This window comes from Coturnix japonica, chromosome 5 (genome assembly GCF_054131305.1).
Source record: "Coturnix japonica strain WE chromosome 5, WE-NBRP24, whole genome shotgun sequence".
Classification (NCBI taxonomy): Eukaryota; Metazoa; Chordata; class Aves; order Galliformes; family Phasianidae; genus Coturnix; species Coturnix japonica.
Window position 1 is genome coordinate 37,440,920 of NC_140667.1, and position 17,212 is coordinate 37,458,131.

The window sequence follows — 17,212 nt, forward strand, 5'->3', positions numbered from 1 at the left end:
TGTGTATCGGTATTGTGCGTTTTTTATCTGCAAACCTGAGGCTGTTTCAAAGGGGGCAGCATTACTTTTATGTATTAACTTCCATGTCCCAGAGTATTTTTTTCTGCCCAGCTGTAGCTGCCACAAGAAATACTGACAGGACCACAAAACTGCCATCTCCGTTTCTAATTAATATTCTCCACGACAGGCAGAAACTGACCAAGTAACCATAATGAAAGGAAAATAAAGATCATTGGCAAATAAGGGCATGCTGCCAGATGCTGTGTCTCTTACACTGTTTCCTCTGATGTACAAGAAAGACACATGAGTCACTGATCTGATAAAAATGAAAATTATTTTATGGGCAGAAAGGAAAAGTTGAAAGGAATATCTGATATACCTTTCCATCCCTCTATCAAACAGAACATTGGAATTTTGAGTCAATGAAACGGCAAATCCTGGATCCCATAGCAGAGAATTGACAAAGTTGTTGTCACTGACTCTAATGCACAGACTGAGGAAATGTGACTTAATTTGAGAGGTTACTGGAAATGTCCGTATTCCGTGAATGGGAGGAAATCTGAGTCAGAGAAGCTGAATGCGCAGCGGTCTGGTCTGACTGTCTGAAAGTCTGGGGCAGGGAGGAGTTGCAAACTGGGGAGCGTGGGCTTTATTGACAGAAACAACTGAAAAACCTCTGCAGGGGAAGCAGCCTGATTGCTGGGTTCCTGACTGTGCTCCCACTGCAGAATTGGGTCTTGGTGTACTGTGCGTGTTGAGCATGAGGCTGATGAGGAAATTGGTACCTTTATGACATTTGTATTAACTTTTCCCTCCTTTTCCAATTCCACTTGTGAAAGTAAAGATGGTCTAATCATTATCAATTATTGAGAAATATGGAAAGATCAATGTATTTTAAAAAGTAGGGTGTTTTTGGTTTTTTTTTTCATTGTATTGATTTGAAGTAATCAATAAATATTGCATTTAGCCTGAGAGGGGGAAAGACTTTGGAGAGATTGCATCAGAGAAAGTTGCTGTGACAGAGATTTCACATCCCTTTTTCTCCCTTTCCGAGGGTTCGCTGTATCCCCAGTGCCCTTTTTGCTGCTGTTCCCTAGCCCCAATTCAGCTCTGTTACCACTGGTCGGAATTTCTTGTCATTTGAAATATCCTGTATTTTCCCAGTAATTTTAGCTCAGTAAGAAGTTCTGTGCGTTGTGTCAGTGCGTCTGTTTCCAGATTCACCAGGGCTCAAAGGACACGAGTGCTTTTACGGACTTAAAGAAGGGAGAAGAGCAAAGGCTTCAGCCTGAGACCGGCGGACTTCACAGTTTTTGTTCCGAGTGCGGTAGAATTTCTTCAGAGTCTGAAATATTGAAGAGAATTTTAAATAGAGGAAGAAATAGTAAAAGTAGAAACAGGTGCTGGCACAGCTTGCGTATAAATCCAAAATTCTGTTCCCAGCTTTTCCTTTTAATTCCTGCTCTTTGGGCTGAGAGTCGAGGTTTGTAGCGGCAGCCCCTGTTTCAAAGCAGTAGCTCTGCTGCAGACTGTGGAGACTGGGAAATTGTTCCCAGTAACACCTACGTTTTATTCCATGGATCTCCTGCTGTTAACTTTACAGCCAGAACAGTACAGAATTCTTAGTTTGTGCGCTGAGAGGAAGGAAATGTAGCATCTGCCCGCACCCCAGCCTTGAGCTTTCTAGGTAATGCGGCTGTAGAAACTGGGGGGGTGGGAAAGCAGGTTAAGAGCTTCAACAGAAACCTGCAAATCAGGTGGTTGGTTGTTTAGCAGTTAGACTTAACTAAGGTGATATTAGCAGTGCTTGTTTTTGGTGATCCTGCTGGAGACAGGAAAACCTTGATTTCTTTCTACCATCCCTGTATCAGCCGCATTTGAATTCTGAATGTAGTCATCCCTACGCAGCTTACATGTGCAAAGTGCTTGGTGCCTGTCATCAGGAACAGAATTTAGTATTATTTATTACTAATTTTTATTGATCTGGTAAGTTTTACTACTTAGGATTTAAACTGTTGTAGTGTACTCTGCGTCTGTTTCATCCTTGCTGTGCTGCCTCTCACCAGCCTTGCCCTGTCCCCTTGGAGCAGTAGCGATGTCCACAGAATGTGCCTTGCAGCTGGAGCATGGTGTGCTTTGATTCTGCCTGTGCTCGTGAGCTTGGCTGCTGGCTGTGGCTGTCCAGGAGGAGAACGTGCCTGCTCAAGGTGGAACACACTGTATAATAATATATTTGTCATGTTTGTAATTGCAAATGTAATTAGCAAACAAGCTCTGGGGGATTGAGGACTTGAAACTTTCACTGCACATCATTTGACCCTATCTTGACTGGATGGGAGCTCATGCACTGCTGTTAACCCTTGCTGATCTTGCAAAGAAATGCTCCTTTTTGTCTGACTGCAGCTAAGTTTGCTATTTGCTAGGTGTTTTTTTGTCCCTTATTTTTATTTTTTTGCTGTGAGCAGCTTCGTACCTACATTTGCTAATACCTTATTTTATTGTGATAGCAAGTGCTTACATTCCTCCTGCGGCACACGCACTAATATTTCCTGTCCTAGCACTTCTGACAGTCTGGAAAGCATTCAGCAATGCCCTTTGTGAAGAGCACTGTGTACCAGTAAGTGCTTTTGCATACTGAGCTGTTCAGTGCATTCCTATCACCACAGGCAATGTTACTATTTGGTGCCCCTTGCACTTCGCAAAGACAACTTGCGAAAGGCAGGTGGCAAGCTGTTATCACACAACCTGCGATGGCTCTGCGTCCCTGCTGAGCTGGAATTTTCTTGCACTCCCTTTCTGAATGGGGGAGGAAAAAATGGATGAGAAGTCCTGTTTATTTTGTGGGATCCCAACAAACCTCCACCTAGTCACCCTTCGGCTGACTTTCGTTGTCCTACAAAGAATATTCCTGCCCTGTAAGGGTTTAGCAAACAATGCAGACTTCATTCATAAAATCACAAACTTGTGTGTATGTAAAGAGGACTCCTTTGCCTTTACAAGCAAATGTCACCTCATTTCTTTTTCAAGATGGGACTTAAATTGCAATAAAATGGTGATAATAGGACTGTCCTGGTTTTGGACATGGTTTTATTTATTCCCATGTCGGTGTGTATGTGAAAGGAAGGAGATGTAGTGTAGACATTTTTGTACAGTTTTTTGCCATGGCTGTAAGGACATCTCACAAATACTTCATCCTGTTGAAAGTTTAGAAGGAAAATGAAGTCTGTTCTAATTTGTTCTCGGTAGGGTAAAGAGAAACTGCTGAGAACCCTTTGCTTCGGTCCAGATTTTCCTTTTCCTTTCCTGGAGATGATGTTGGATTTACCTTGTACTTAAGGGTCGTATGTTTTTCGTGAATTATAAAAGCCCATATTGTGGAAGACTGAAGTGTGTCCGGGACCTCCAGCTTAGAGTATGCTGCATAACGTGAGACAATTTCTCATCATAGTGCCTTTTGTTTTGAATTGATTGTCTGTGTTTTACTGCAGCTGTTTTTACCTGATGATTTCTTGTTGCTCTGTGCCTGCTCTCCTGAAAGGCTCCTTGTTGTAGATACGGCATATTTGGAAGTGTTATTTTTCTAATTTTTCCCCTTTTTCTCCCGGCACTTTAAAGTTCCCTTTAGTAATAACGGCCCTCAATCTCCGGTGATGGAGCCGTCATTGTGAACAATGCTGGTGAGTGTATTGTCTCGCTGTCCTTTCACTCAAGAGAAAGGTCAAAGGAACAGCTTTAAAAAAAAAAAAAAAAATAATGTTTAATTCTCCCGTTAAGATTTTGCATATGAAGATGATGGTTTTTAGAATGCGTGAGCACCTGGGTCACAATAAGGCAAAAAGGTGATTTTCCGTGTTGCGGCTGGTGTGTTCTTAAAACCGTGCCGACATGGGCAATCAGCAACCAGATTTCTTACTGACATTTACCTAATTTTGAGTATTAAAAAAACAAAAGAAAAACGACTGCATAATTATGGTTTGACAGATTTTATTCTTCTGAAGTCTTATGTGCAGTTTTTGTTTTCATTTGGTTGGTCTGACAGACCAACTTTCTCATTCTCAGCAATGCTGTCTGTTCCCCAGCTATAAAAGGTGTATACCCACCTCAAGGAGGTTTTCGGATTTGACAGCACAGCAGTGGAGACCATAAAGTGTTACTGATTTCAAGGACTTGATTTCAAATTCTTTTTGTTGCCCAGAACCAAAATCAACCTATGTACATCTTAATGTATATGTTTCCTTTATCCTTTGCTTTTTATGTTTTAAATCATTTGTTGACTTACGCAATAGTTTTGAGGGGTTGCAGTGTTTTTATTTTCATTTGTTTCTGGACTGTGTATGGCATACAAATGTTATCTGGTTTTAAATGGTTCAGAAGGTGCTGCAGAGGAAGGAGTATGAGAGATTTAATTATTTGGAACACAAATTCTGTTCTTCCACGGCCCTTTTTCATACGCACTGGGTGCTGCTTCTACATTTTGCCTCTGAGTTCGATTCCATTTCTTTTAGTTGTTATATTTCTGTTGATAGAGGTTTTTAGGTCATTTTTGTCCACCGGAGGGGTAATGGTGCAGGGAGAAGCTGAAAACATTTTCCTGCAAAAACAAAAGCATCGGTGCCTGTTGCCCGACACAGTTTGTGATATCAGATTGATGGTGGTGCAGGGGTGTCTGGATGGAGCAGGGCTCTTCGTTTACCTGACTGTTGAGCAATGACTTCCAAAGGAGCTGTGCAGCAGCAGTGCACTGTGCCCAGGGAGTGGGCACAGCAGCTGGCACAGTCAACATAGGGACATCCTGACACGGGCATTTGTGTCGCAGTGCTTTGGCTTCGTGAAGGATGTTAACTTTGCTTCTTAAGGCTTTTTTTGCCGTAACAGACAGTAGCAAATGTGACCTTTTGGAAATGACGGTTAAGTGTATTGATGTGTCTGTATGTATGTATTATTTACATAGATGTTGCCGGATGTGTCTCCCACAGAATAATTGATGCGAGTTGTATAGCGGCACCAAACACACTGTAGAGGTCTAGAATGAGTCTAGCTATGACAGAAACAGTTTTCTTACATACAGAGATCTGTAAGTGCACGGACATATGTATATCCTGCTGTATGCGTCCATGCTTGTTTTTTAAATAAATGTACACACCGTAAGTTAACAGAAAAAAAGAGGTGTATAAATTATATAACTTATATATAGCATGTTCATTCTCCGTGTTGTTTCTCTCAAATAGTTATCTCTGCAAAGTCTCACACCAGTCTTTCTGCATGTGGTTGTGTGTTTGTGAGTAAATGCATAAAAATTAGGGATAGATGTGTCTGTCTTCATCACAAGGTCATCCTGAGTATTGGTTAATTAAAGTTTGTGAATCTTTAGATAGCTGCGCATGGAAGCTGTTCTAGAAAAACAGAATGCCATCCAAGTATGTCATACACACCATTTGTGCCCCAAGATTTGTTACAATTTAATAGATACAATGATTTGTGAGCCTTTAGGTTTAGGCGCTATCAAACAACTGGCAATAGATGTTCTGTTTATAAACCAATACGTCGTGGAATCAGTGATTTTTAAAGAGAAGCAAAGATTTTCGTTAAATAAAATGCCATAGAGGAATCTGAAAAACAGTGTGTAAGGCAGATCCAGCTATAAAGATAAAGCTGGGCTCCTGCGGCGTAACATGAAAAGTCGGGCGTTTGGATTTCTGCTTTTGTTCAATTTTTGATTATTTTGGAAACTCTTTTTTTCTTTTCACTATGTTTTCATTTTTGCAGGACACAGAATGGAGGTTGTTTCCCTTGTGGAATCCCTTGCTTTGGGAATTTTGATGATAGGATGTGCTTTGATTGGTTTGTTTGTTTGTTTCAATAACTACAGTGTTCATGATTATTCTCTTTTTATTCCATTGGTTGTATTTTTTAGATTAGAACAGAGCAGTTGCTTTTCTTCTAGCAGTTATGTCGTTGCAGAAGAAGCTGTGAGCCCTAACTTACAGTTAACACTACAGACCATCTCTGTAGGAATCTCCCCACTTGAGCCCATGTTCTAATGTGGACTTATTTTTAAAACTATCAACCAATTCAATTCCGTAGCCATTTTTTAAGAGCATGTTTATGAAAGAAAGACCAAAAGCTCGTGCAGTATAAGGATGTAGTATTTGTGCACTTTTAATGCACTCATTCATTAGAATTTTCGCCCAGGTGTTTAGGGAAAAATAGTTGCAGCTTTTCCCCCTTAGCTGTTTGTTGAAAGAAAAAATACCTGCTTTTGTATGGTCTGCTTTTTTAGCTTACTGTTTCTTTCCCCTGATCTCTGCAAAATGTTATATGTTCAATTCTCCTGTTGGAGCAAGAGTTAAAAATTAATTCATGAATAATAAAAACCAATCAGTCTTGTTGAGTTTAAGAAGGATTAGAAGAAGGGTTTTTGTACAGAAGCAGTTATATATCTTGGTGCTGATATTGTTGGACTAATAGATATTGTACTAGCTCCTGTTGGTTATCTGATAAAGGTAGCTGATTTGCAAATAGGATTGTTATCCTGATGAATAACGAGTCTAATATTGGATGGATTAAAAGAGGCTGGGCGGTTGGTGTCTATTATAAGTTCTCGACTCCCTCTCAGGAGGTAATTTATAATTTATTTGATTCAGAAATCTGTAGATTGAAAAGGGACCATGTAAATACTGTACGTGAATGGTTTGTGATGTTTTCCTAAGGCTGGCATTTTTAAGGAAGGCACCAAATTCCACTGAGCTTCAGTGTGCCTCTTCTGGTGATTAGCTGGCTTGTAGCATGGTGTTCAGTACAGACATCAGGCTGTTCTGTGCTGAAAGCAGGTAACTGGCACAAAGTGGGCATAGGAAAGCTCATTATTCCCTTGAGACAGTGGAAGAATTTACAGCCAAAATTTTCTGATGCTAAAACTCACCTGTTCTCAGTGAAATCTGCTGTGCAACACTTATGTGAGGGAGCAGAGGGATAAAGATTTCATTTAAAAAACAATAAAAATAATAAGAGCTAAAGATAGAGGTTAAGGGAAGCCAGTGGACACAGGTGGTATGTTGCTGCGATAGTGCTTGAGCCTGATATGGGCTACATCAAGAAGACGGGATATCTGGGTAGAGAAGAAAAAGGCCAGTGGGCAAAGAGGAGATCTGGATTAATCCATTCAAATACCTGCTCCAGAAGAACTTTCCAGGACTACACAGAGCCTTGGTGGGAAAAGCGTCTTGAAGTGGCAATTTCATCTCCTATAAGAGAAGCTTGCTGTCACACTGAAGAGCCTCAGCATCTCTGACTTTGAACTGTTCTGGGAAAACATGCAAACGTGGGATCCTTGGGAGGTTAACCACACTGGTTGCATCCTGCAAACTCTGTTCCTCATCCTGCTAATACAGTGTTTGGAAGCTGTCACCATGTCCACCAAGGAGTGATTCCCCTGGCTATGGAGATCGCATTGTAAAGAAGCTTGATTAGGAGAGGAAAAACATAGCTTCTCATCTTAGTCCTTGGTAGCCTTTGAGAAATACATTCCCATCTTTGTGAGTACATCTCTGATTTGTGTACTTCTTTTGATATGTTTATTTCTTTTGATATGTTTGTTTCCTAAATGAAGCAATCTCAAAATTTTCTTCATATTTGAGCCTATCAAATAATTTTCTGGTGTCTTAAATTATCTAGTTGGCCAGTCTGTCCCTAATAATGTGACACCTGGACATTTTAGATTAATCGAGGTAAAACCTGAAGGAGAAGTATTCCCTACCTGGTTCATGGACAGTGTATTGTGACGTGTCTTGTGTGGGCAGGTGGGAGAGTAACTGGGTCATTGGGATTGTGGGGCTACTGCAGCCTGTGCTGAGAATCCACAGGTGGTGGATTGAAATTGGCTTGAAATTCATAACCACTTCATTGAGAGCATCAATTCTGTCTCATCAGGAGATACAGGAATTTATGTAGTTAATTTCTCATTGAGTCTAGAATATACCTTTTCTACATTATGTATTATTAATAGCACCATACTTGTTCGAAATACTCTTTTTTTTTTTCCTTACTAGTAGGTGGCTTTATATGGTTCTTTTCTTAGCAGAGTAAATGAATAGCAGTGAGCAACAATTAAATATAGATTTAACAGAGAGCAATCCACTCATTTTTGAATTGCCTTGTTTTGAGCCCCAGTCCTCAGTGTATTTTGTTTCTTCTGGTACAGTGCCACTGGAGTGGTCTTGCTGCATCTTTGATACATCACCAGTGTGAGACTTAGGATAAAGGTTTGCCGCTTTTCATGATGTGGACTACTGAGCCATCAAAAAAAATCTCTTAAAATAACTTCTACAATGATAGAAGACCTTTTACCTGTAATGATACAGTCGGTACTTGCTGTCTGCCTTCTGGGATGTGCTCACATGTTCTCTTTCACTTGCAGCAGTAAGTAATTTATATCAGGTTACTTCCATCATCTGAAAGCAACTAACAACCATGAAATGTTGTCGGTATTGTTGAAGGAAGAGGCTGGTGTTAAGAACTTATACGGGAAAAGAGACAAGCAGGACCCACAAGATGAAGAAGCCATCTACAAGATTCAAACATGTTTGGGAACTTGCTTTTAAAACTGTCTTCTTAGGTGCTTTGGATCTGAAATGGCTGGCATTTATACTTGAGTAAATGACAAGTTCCTCATCTAAAGCTCTGCCAGGTGCTGCTAGTGCCTCAGATCACTGGCTACTTCCTTCAGAGTTCAAGTTTTGTGCTTCCAATGCATGAAATTATTCCCAAAGGGCTGAAATAATAATTTGGAGTATGTTGGGGAAGGCTTCATAGTGGTAATTGGGGAGCAGTTTGATGCATTGCTAAAATGCACAGAGGACAAATGCCAAATGAGGTGTGAGAGGATGTGAAGTGTGAACTTACTGAAGTTGTGAGGAATATTACTGGAGTAAAAACACAGTAGAGTAAAGCAGGTCTCCAAAGAAGCAGTCCAGCATGTGGAGAATTCCAGAGAGCTTGAGATGAGAATGTCCTTTGCCAAATTTGTGGAGATGAAACCTGTGGAAGAAGACCTGTGTGAAGCAATAAGGAGAGTAGAGCAAGACAACGGTGCAGTATCCTTCCACTGTGAGCTGTGTTTGACTGGAGATGGTGAGTTGGAGGAGAGAAAAGCAAGGATAACTCCTGGGTCATGAAGCTTGAGCTCACGCTGTGACAGAGCAATGGTGAATGAAAAGCCCAGGGCAGCAGTTGCTGTGTGTGTGTGTCTTGCCTTGACTAAGGTTTCTTTCTGCAGCATAGAAGGAAAAATGTATTTCTCACTACTTTTCTCATGTGCACAGAACCATTTCTTCATGAAGAAAGCTGGAATTTGGATACAACAGCTTTAAGGGAAGGAAAGAGGACGGGAGGAGTGAATTTTTTTTCTAGCATATGCATAGGTTTGTTCTGCTAAAATTGAATAGGATTTACCTATAAACTGGGCTCAAACCTTGTGAAACTACTGCAGTGTTTCTCTCTCACCTTTTACATTCAACAGGCCCTGTGTGACCATTTGACTGGAAATGGGCTTTCCTTCAAATCTGCGGACTCTCTTTCTTTGTCTCCCTGCCACAGAGAGAAAGTATCGGCAATGTCCTTGTGAGGCGAGGAAGGGGCACACATGTAAAGACTGCTCATGCCAGCACACGGGGTCCCTCCCACCTGACAGCCCTTCAGTGTCCTCTGTTGCTGGCTGAGAGTAGAGCCTGCTGCCTGCACCTACTGCAGGGAACCTGGGTGGTGTAAGGGGCAAACTGTGCAGGGCAGAGAAGAGAAATAGGGCAGCAGGATCTTTCAGAGGGCAGAGCAGCTTTGAAACGGTGCTTTTGACATTGGAAGGAACTGCTGTGTGTAATGTCGTGGGGCAGGAGGAAAGTGAACTGTTCCCGTGGGATGAGGAGATTTATTACTGTGTATTTAGCATCCCTGCTACTATAGAAGGAGGATGCACATCAGCAGCTGGTAGGAGGCCTGTGCAGCTCTTCTGCTTTAGGGGAGCGGAGAAGGCAGGGATAGTGCAGCATGGCAGGGTGCGGTGAGAGTCCTGTGCAGCTTTGGGTGTGAATTAGAGCAACACTGACTTAGTGTGAAAGAAGGAATAGCTCAGCTGTACTTTTCAGTGTGATAGAAATACTATAGAATAACCCTGGGAGAAATAACTCACATTCATTGAGCTGGAAAAGGAGGGGGAACTGAGGACCACAGCCAATTTGTAAAGATTTTTCTGGACTGTTCCACAAACTGTTGCTGGTTTCAAGTCTCAGTGCTGTGTTGCAGGATTACTGGGCATTACCTGTTGCCTTCTTGTTGAATGATGAGGTGGACTTGAACAGCATTTGTTATAATTTTAATGGACAGGGAGCAAAATAGGGGCTGAAGAGGAGAGTCTGTCATCTCAATTTAGATTTGGTAAAGCTAGTCTGTGATGTTGTGTAAACAGGGATTTAAAGGTGCAAAGTGAAAGACCTTCATGGGAAATAGGAGGCAGAAGGTGAACCCTGTTTCCATGCAGAAATGCTATACCTCTGTGAGACTTGTCCTTTCCTTAATGTGCATTGTCACAGTCCCTTTATCCCTCCGAAAGGCAAGGACGCAGCTTTTGCATCCAGATACGGTGATGAAATGAATGCTGTTGTATGGCCAAAGGGGCCTTTGGCCTCCAGGAGACACCAACCAGCAACACTCAGAAAAATTAACAGTGGTAGAAGTACATTATACAATTCATCAATCTTTTGTTTTCAACACCAAAGCAATGCTGCTTGGGACACATATGTTATGACAGGTTCAGCACTTCCATTAGATCTCTGGTTCCCCGCCGGTCCCTGCAGCATGGCAAGATGGCTGCCGCAGTGGGTGCAGTGCAGCCTGGCCTAGCGGTGTGTGGCTGAGAGCAGCCCCTTGCCTCCAGGCAGTGTGGAAAAACCAGAGGCCGTTAGTTACGAGTGAAAAAATTATAAGTTTCCTCAGTGTCAGCACGGGCCAGTTCTGGTTTTAAACATGAAATATGGCAGCTAATTAATCTAGATCACAGCTTAATCGCCTGTGGAGAGTTTAAAAAAAAACATTTTTGTGTGAACTTAGCACTCATGAAAGTGTTAGGCTGATATTACTGCACCAACTGAAGTACTGCTTGGGTGAGCTGCTTCGTGCTGGCTCTGTTCATGCCACTCTGCAGTGGCTGGCACGAGCTGCTGCTGTCCCCTCTGGATCTGGCCCTGTATCTGACTCGTTGTGCAGCCCCACAAACCCAGTGTGCTGAGCTCCTCCCCATCCGCATTCAGACTTGAGTTGCAGAGCAGCAGCTTTGCGGTTTCCCCAAGGACAATACCAGGAATGCCTTTTTGCAGGACTGGGCCACAGCATGCTGCCTGCTGCGAGCTGGTACTGCCTGAGGTCTGCTGCAAGTAGAGAAGTCAGTGAGGAGGCACCAAGGCAGAGAGATCAGAAAATTGAGAGGAAAGAAGGTATTGCTAGTTCTGTTTTTCCCCCAGCAGCAAGCCAGGACTGGGAAAAAAGAAGAGCAATCTGCCCAGTTTTATTGACTGTGAGTGCATTTATGTTTTAGGAAGGTTTTGAAATGACAGCGCGAGTCCTTCATTGTATATGTCACCCATCATTGGTGAGCTGCTCTCTGTCAATGCTTCTAGAAGCGCAGGTCCTGTAGAGGGAAGTGTTGTGGGTGCTGGCTGTGAGGGCTTTTTGTGACTTCAAACAGTCCGTTGTGAAGTGAGGGGTGGCATAGAGGAAGGCAGGTGCATGTTGGAAAGGTGCTCAAAGCAGGTGGACCAGGCTGGTGATGTGCTGCATGTGATGGATCACCAGAAGGGCTAGCATGATTTGAGGAGAGGCTGTCTATTAAATCTTGTGGAATGGCTTAATAATAATTCATCAGCAATGTGACTGCTTTCTGTTCTGTTCAATCAGCTTTTCCAGTTGGAGTCTCTTTTGTTAGGAGAGCTAGAGTTGTTGCTGACATCTCAGCCCAGCACCTGTAGTGGTATTGGTTATTGGGTGGATGCTTGAATTCTGATTAACTTCCAACTCAGAATTTTACATCATTACTTATTTTCTGTTACAGTCTCAACAGGACATAATGTTCCTTTCAGTTTGTGGGCCTGGGCTGTAAGCATTAAGCCTCAGAGAGAGATGAGTGGAACAGCCCCTTACTGTACGTGCCATTTTGAGTAGCGTCTTAAGTGCTTGTGGTTGAAAAGTGCTACAAGTTGCTTCTAAACTCACTGTAATTCATCACTTTTTAAAAATGACCTAAGTGGATCCAAAACAAAGACTTCAATTTTGTGAGGTAATAACAGTATCCTAGATGAAATAAAATACAAAGCCAAAAGCTTTAAGCAAGAATAGATTCTTAATAAAACAGGATAGTACAGTTTTATATCTCTTACCTTCAGCCATTATACTGACCTATGTAGGAGCTTATAGTTGGTGGTTAATTTGAATAAAAACATTATTTCTTATTCCATCACATAGATGTGTGGAGAAGATGGAGCACTCATATTTACTGGGGGGCAGCGAGGCCAGAGGGCAATGGAGATCTGAAGAGCCTGGCTCCCACTTGGTCAGCATTATTACCAGCAAGGAAAGTCCTGTTCCAGTATAGCAGCTGAGGGACAGACACATGATCTTCAACCTGAAAACACAGTATTGATAAGTTAAATTTTATTGTGCAATAAGTGATACGCAAAGACGCTGTGGCTGAGAGCCTGTGAAGCAATTTTGGGGGAAAAAATAAAAGGAAATACTTGTGAGAAGGTAAAAACTCAGAGAAATGACAAAGACCTCACAGCTCTGTAGGATTGGTTGTCCTTTAAAAATTGCACACATCAAAAGGCACTTCAGAATGTTTTGAGATACATAAACGGCTTCTGGGTCAGAAACAAGGAGATTCTGATTTGTCCTCTTCAATTTACCTTTGCTATTATGCAGCATTCATCCCCACAGCCTCTCAAATCTTGCTGTTTAGTCTGAGGAAGAATAACACATACATGAAATTTTTGAATACCTGTGATATATTCTCACCAAACAGGACTTTAGTACCCTGTGGGCACACAATTAACTGTTTCATTTTAACTCAGCCCAGTGGGAAGGGGTCAGGGTCTCTGTCTTTTTGAAATTGCTTCGTAAAGAAGATGGTTAGTTAGAATCAAATGAGCATCTGCTATTGAGGTACGCTGAATAATCACCTGATCCCATTCTGGATTAGAAGAAGAGAGAGAAATCAGGTCTAGGCACTAATGATTAGCTTTACTGCAGCCTGGGAATGCATGGACAAAGCAGGATTTATTTGTCTCTCCCAGTTTTAATTTCCCCAGTTCTCCACAAGGCACCCAGCAGTCTTGGAGGGAAAAGAGTGGAGATGTCATCTCCTTGTTTTCTTTATGTTGAAATTCTTTCCTTCTTGTTTGCCTTCGTTTGTGATTTTGGGTCATGGAAAGAAGCAAGCATCCCTGAAGATGGCAGCACAGACTCCCCAAACCTAACTATGGTGCTCACTGAGAGCCGAGTTGATGCTTCCTGGCCTGACAGAGAGGGAACTCTTCCCTGTTTCCTTCCTTTCTACAGGTGCTCAGGTTGATGTTTCTGCTCTTGAGAGCTACGTTTTGTGTGGGGTTGTTTTTGTTTTGTTTTTTTGTTTGTTTTCTCTCACAGAAAGAGTAAAACTTTAACTTGAGGAAATTGATTTTTTTTTTTCTAGCTGTGCTGAAATGAGTTGTCCTTGTTTTAATTTCTCAGTGAAAATGATCTTTTTCTTAAGATAAATGAAAATAAACGTAAGCAAACATGTCACAAAAGGAACAACAACAACAACAAAAAAAATCCTGAACACTCTTAAGATGTACTCTTAGTTTAGGAACAAATTTTGAAGGTTTTTTGATGAGAGGTGGTTGTTTTTGGTTTTTAATAAAAAGCCATTTCATTTTCTGTTATTCTGTCCCTACTGATAAATTAAATATACTCCGTGCTCTTGGAAGCATGCAAAGTAACTCTTTGGATTCTGCTATTCTCCTATCTTCTGTTTCATAAGGAAGCTGAATGTTATAAATCTGGGATCAGGATCAAAGCCCAGTTCCCAGCTTTCCTATAAGTTCCTTTGGTGACCCGAGCAAAGACTTAAGTCTCTGATTCTCTCCCCTGCTGGTAAATTGTGGATTGAAATATCTCCTTTCTTTAACCTGTCTCTGGAATCCAAGTTCTTATGGGAAGATACTTTAATGAGACAAACAACGTGGGTCTGTGAAATACTTTTTAAATGACAGTAATGCATTTAATAATACAGCCAGCCCTATCACAGTTGCAGAGATCAGATTGTTCTCTATTTTTGCTTGAGTAGAAAGAAATTATTGTAGATGGGTGACGCATATAAAGTCCTTTACTTTCAGTCTCTATAGTCTAGATGAAATCTTATGTGCCACGCAAGTGTATATGTTCTACCTTGACATAGGTCAGAGAAAGATGGGAGCATTCCTGCTCATTTGGGGCTGAATGGCAAAGAAGCCTTTACCAGTCTCCTATATTTGTATATATTTAAATATATGCTTCACGTGCCGTCCTGATTTTCACACTCAGATATGGAGATAAGCATATTTTGTGGTTCTGGAAGATATCCTCCTTTGAGAGCAGGTTCCTGTGTATTGCACTGCGTGTGTAAGTGTTAATTTCAGAGACCTTTTTTTGCCTTGGAAGCATCTATATTGAGTTGTCCACGCCCTGCATCTATTCATACTCCGTGCCAAAGACAAAGGACACAGTGTTTTTCTTGCTTCTCCTGCTTACCTGTTGAAAGTCTCCTTTTGACCCAGATCTGCTGCAAACTGATCCAGACTGCGTTTGATTTGCAGTTACCAGAATCTGTTTTTTGTTTCTCATTTCTGCCATCTTTTGAGGTCTAAAGAATTTTGGTGGTTTTTTTTTTTGCTTAGCCCATCTCCCAATTTTTCCTACTTTTCTGGCTTGGCTCTGACATGGAAAATGCTGTAAGTGATGTAAGCGAAAGCAAGCCTTATTAAAAGAAGAACAACAAAAATGGACAAGGGAGAAAGCTGTTAGTCTTGCATGATGAGAGGCCACTTTATGCACAGACGGTTTTGTTTCTTGAAAGAAAATTTGGAGTTGGAGTACAGCAGTTGTCACCCAACCCTGAAAGCATTGATGTGCTTATTGTACTTCAGCTAAGGAGGATAAGTCAGCAAGCACAAAAGCCCTAAGCTTCATCCTAGATCTGCTAATCCACGGGAGAGTTTGCAGCCGTCGTATCATATATGAGGCAACTCTTTCCCACCTAAGGAATTTTCTCATTTCTCCCAGCCGGGTGCTTCTGCTGCTGAGTACATTCCTGGAAGAATGCTGCCTGTGACACAGCAGATCAGTGGGCGCAGACTCAAGTCCCCTCTCCTCCCAGAGATCGATACGGTGTTGGAGTGCAGTGCTGGGGCTGGCATTGCTTGCTCCTTTCAGGTCTGGCATTGATTAGCTGCAGCCTGCAGATAGAAGTGGAGCAGTGATGCTCTGCAACCCTGATAACCCATCCTCAGGAGCCTGCCAGTGTCAAGGGGCTCCTTGCTGCCACCATAGCCAATAGAGCCATTTCATTAGGCTGTAAAGGTTAATTGCATTGAAAACTGGTATCGTCCTCAGCACATGAACATTATAAAACTCCACAGCAGTGTGAGGCCTGAAGCTGTCTCAGGGAGAGGAGAGCCTATCTGAGCTCTGGGAAACTGTTCTGTGCTAATAGTGTGGCAGAGCTCAAGATCTTGGAAAATTGTTGCTGTTGGGGCTTTCTCTGCTGCAGGAGGACACTGGCGTCCTGCTGAGCTCTGGGAGCTGTCACCTATCCAGAAACAGGCTCACTCTTTTCAAGGCGAGCCCTCTGAAAGTTCAAGTGGTCCCTTCCAGTGTGTTGTTAGGCTAGTGTGTATGTTAGCTAGTCAGAGAAATATATTTTGTGTTTGATGTATTTCTGTCAATATTTTGAGGGGAGTTTCTGCTGTGTATGCAGAACATCACAATTCAATTAGCTATTAGAGTTTCAGAAATGAAGAAAATCTTGAACATGTGAGAACTTTTAAAGAATCTTAGAAGCATTTATTTTTTTCATAGCTAAAGAGAAATTTCTATTTTTGATGGGGTCATTGTTAAGAAACGGGTTTTCTGCTACCTGAGCATGTTTGCTTTTCTTAGAAGCAGCACCTTAGAAAGTGAGTAGTTACAAAGACTGATGTTGGATTATGAGATATGACTTTGTAGTGTATGAAATATTTTGAGGTGCTTCTACTGAAAATATTGAAGCAGAGCAAAAAATTACTTCCCAGTCTGACACAGAACACTCTGCAAAAACAGAGCCTTCAGTTTGCTTTTCTTCTCTGTCTGCTGGTGACCAAGCAGCTGCTGGGCTGTTAAATCACCAATTTCAGCTTCTTTTATAAACTCTTTCTTCTGCCTTTCTTTCAAAGCCGCCATCTGTGGGCAATCTTGCCCAACATTTTTTTTTCTTATGTTATCTTGCTCTTCCTTTTCTGGGCTCCACATTTCAATTCAGAGAGTTGGCTTCAGAGAGCTAAATGTGATGCCACACATGAGACTTTCCACTGCTAACCAGAGATACACAAGGACAGGAGGATGTGAAGACACCAGGTGTGCACAGCTCCTGCTCCAAGGAGAGCCCCTTAACAAACAGTGACTCTCCCATCTCTGCAGGTGGCTTCTATGGCATCCCAGTTACATGCACCAACCAGCGTGGCAGTGCCTCCCATCTTGTACGTGGTTGCAGGGCAGTTGCATTGAAGTAGGAAGTCTAATTGAACCTGAGCAGCTAATCACTCACCCACTGATTATAGATGTACGGAAAAGGCCTAAAAAGATCTGCATGTTTTCATTATGTCTAATTCCTAGCAAATACCAGGGCATCGTAGTTCCCATGTCCTCTACCCACTGTGCAGGAACCTTCTGCTGCAGCTTGACAGTAAGTGAAAGAGAAGACTTAAAGGTCTGAAGGAAAACAACAGGGGAAGGTGGGAGGGAACATTTTGGATTCAGGAGAGCTGCTTTATGTTGTGCGGTGCTCTCCCACTGTGTGCTGGGTTCCCAGTGGGAAGGGTGTAGTGAAGAGCTTTCTCTTTAATACAGTGTGTGTTTTATCTCCACAGACTTCTTGCAGACTTAGTTTAAAGATCTT

The 17,212-nt window shown here is 42.0% G+C and overlaps 2 protein-coding genes across 3 annotated transcripts in view; one reads left to right on the forward strand and one right to left on the reverse strand.

Moving 5' to 3' along the window:
• Positions 1-17,212, forward strand: part of ESRRB (estrogen related receptor beta) — a 120,028-nt gene that overhangs the window by 47,704 nt on the left and 55,112 nt on the right. The window lies entirely within an intron of this gene.
• The window catches only part of LOC107315106 (uncharacterized), a 149,059-nt gene continuing 143,980 nt past the window's right edge, over positions 12,134-17,212 (reverse strand). Inside the window, exon 3 of the mRNA XM_085549245.1 lies at positions 12,134-12,667. Within this exon, the coding sequence (XP_085405371.1) occupies positions 12,536-12,667 (132 nt within the window). The 3' untranslated portion in view covers positions 12,134-12,535. The remainder of the gene's footprint in view (positions 12,668-17,212) is intronic.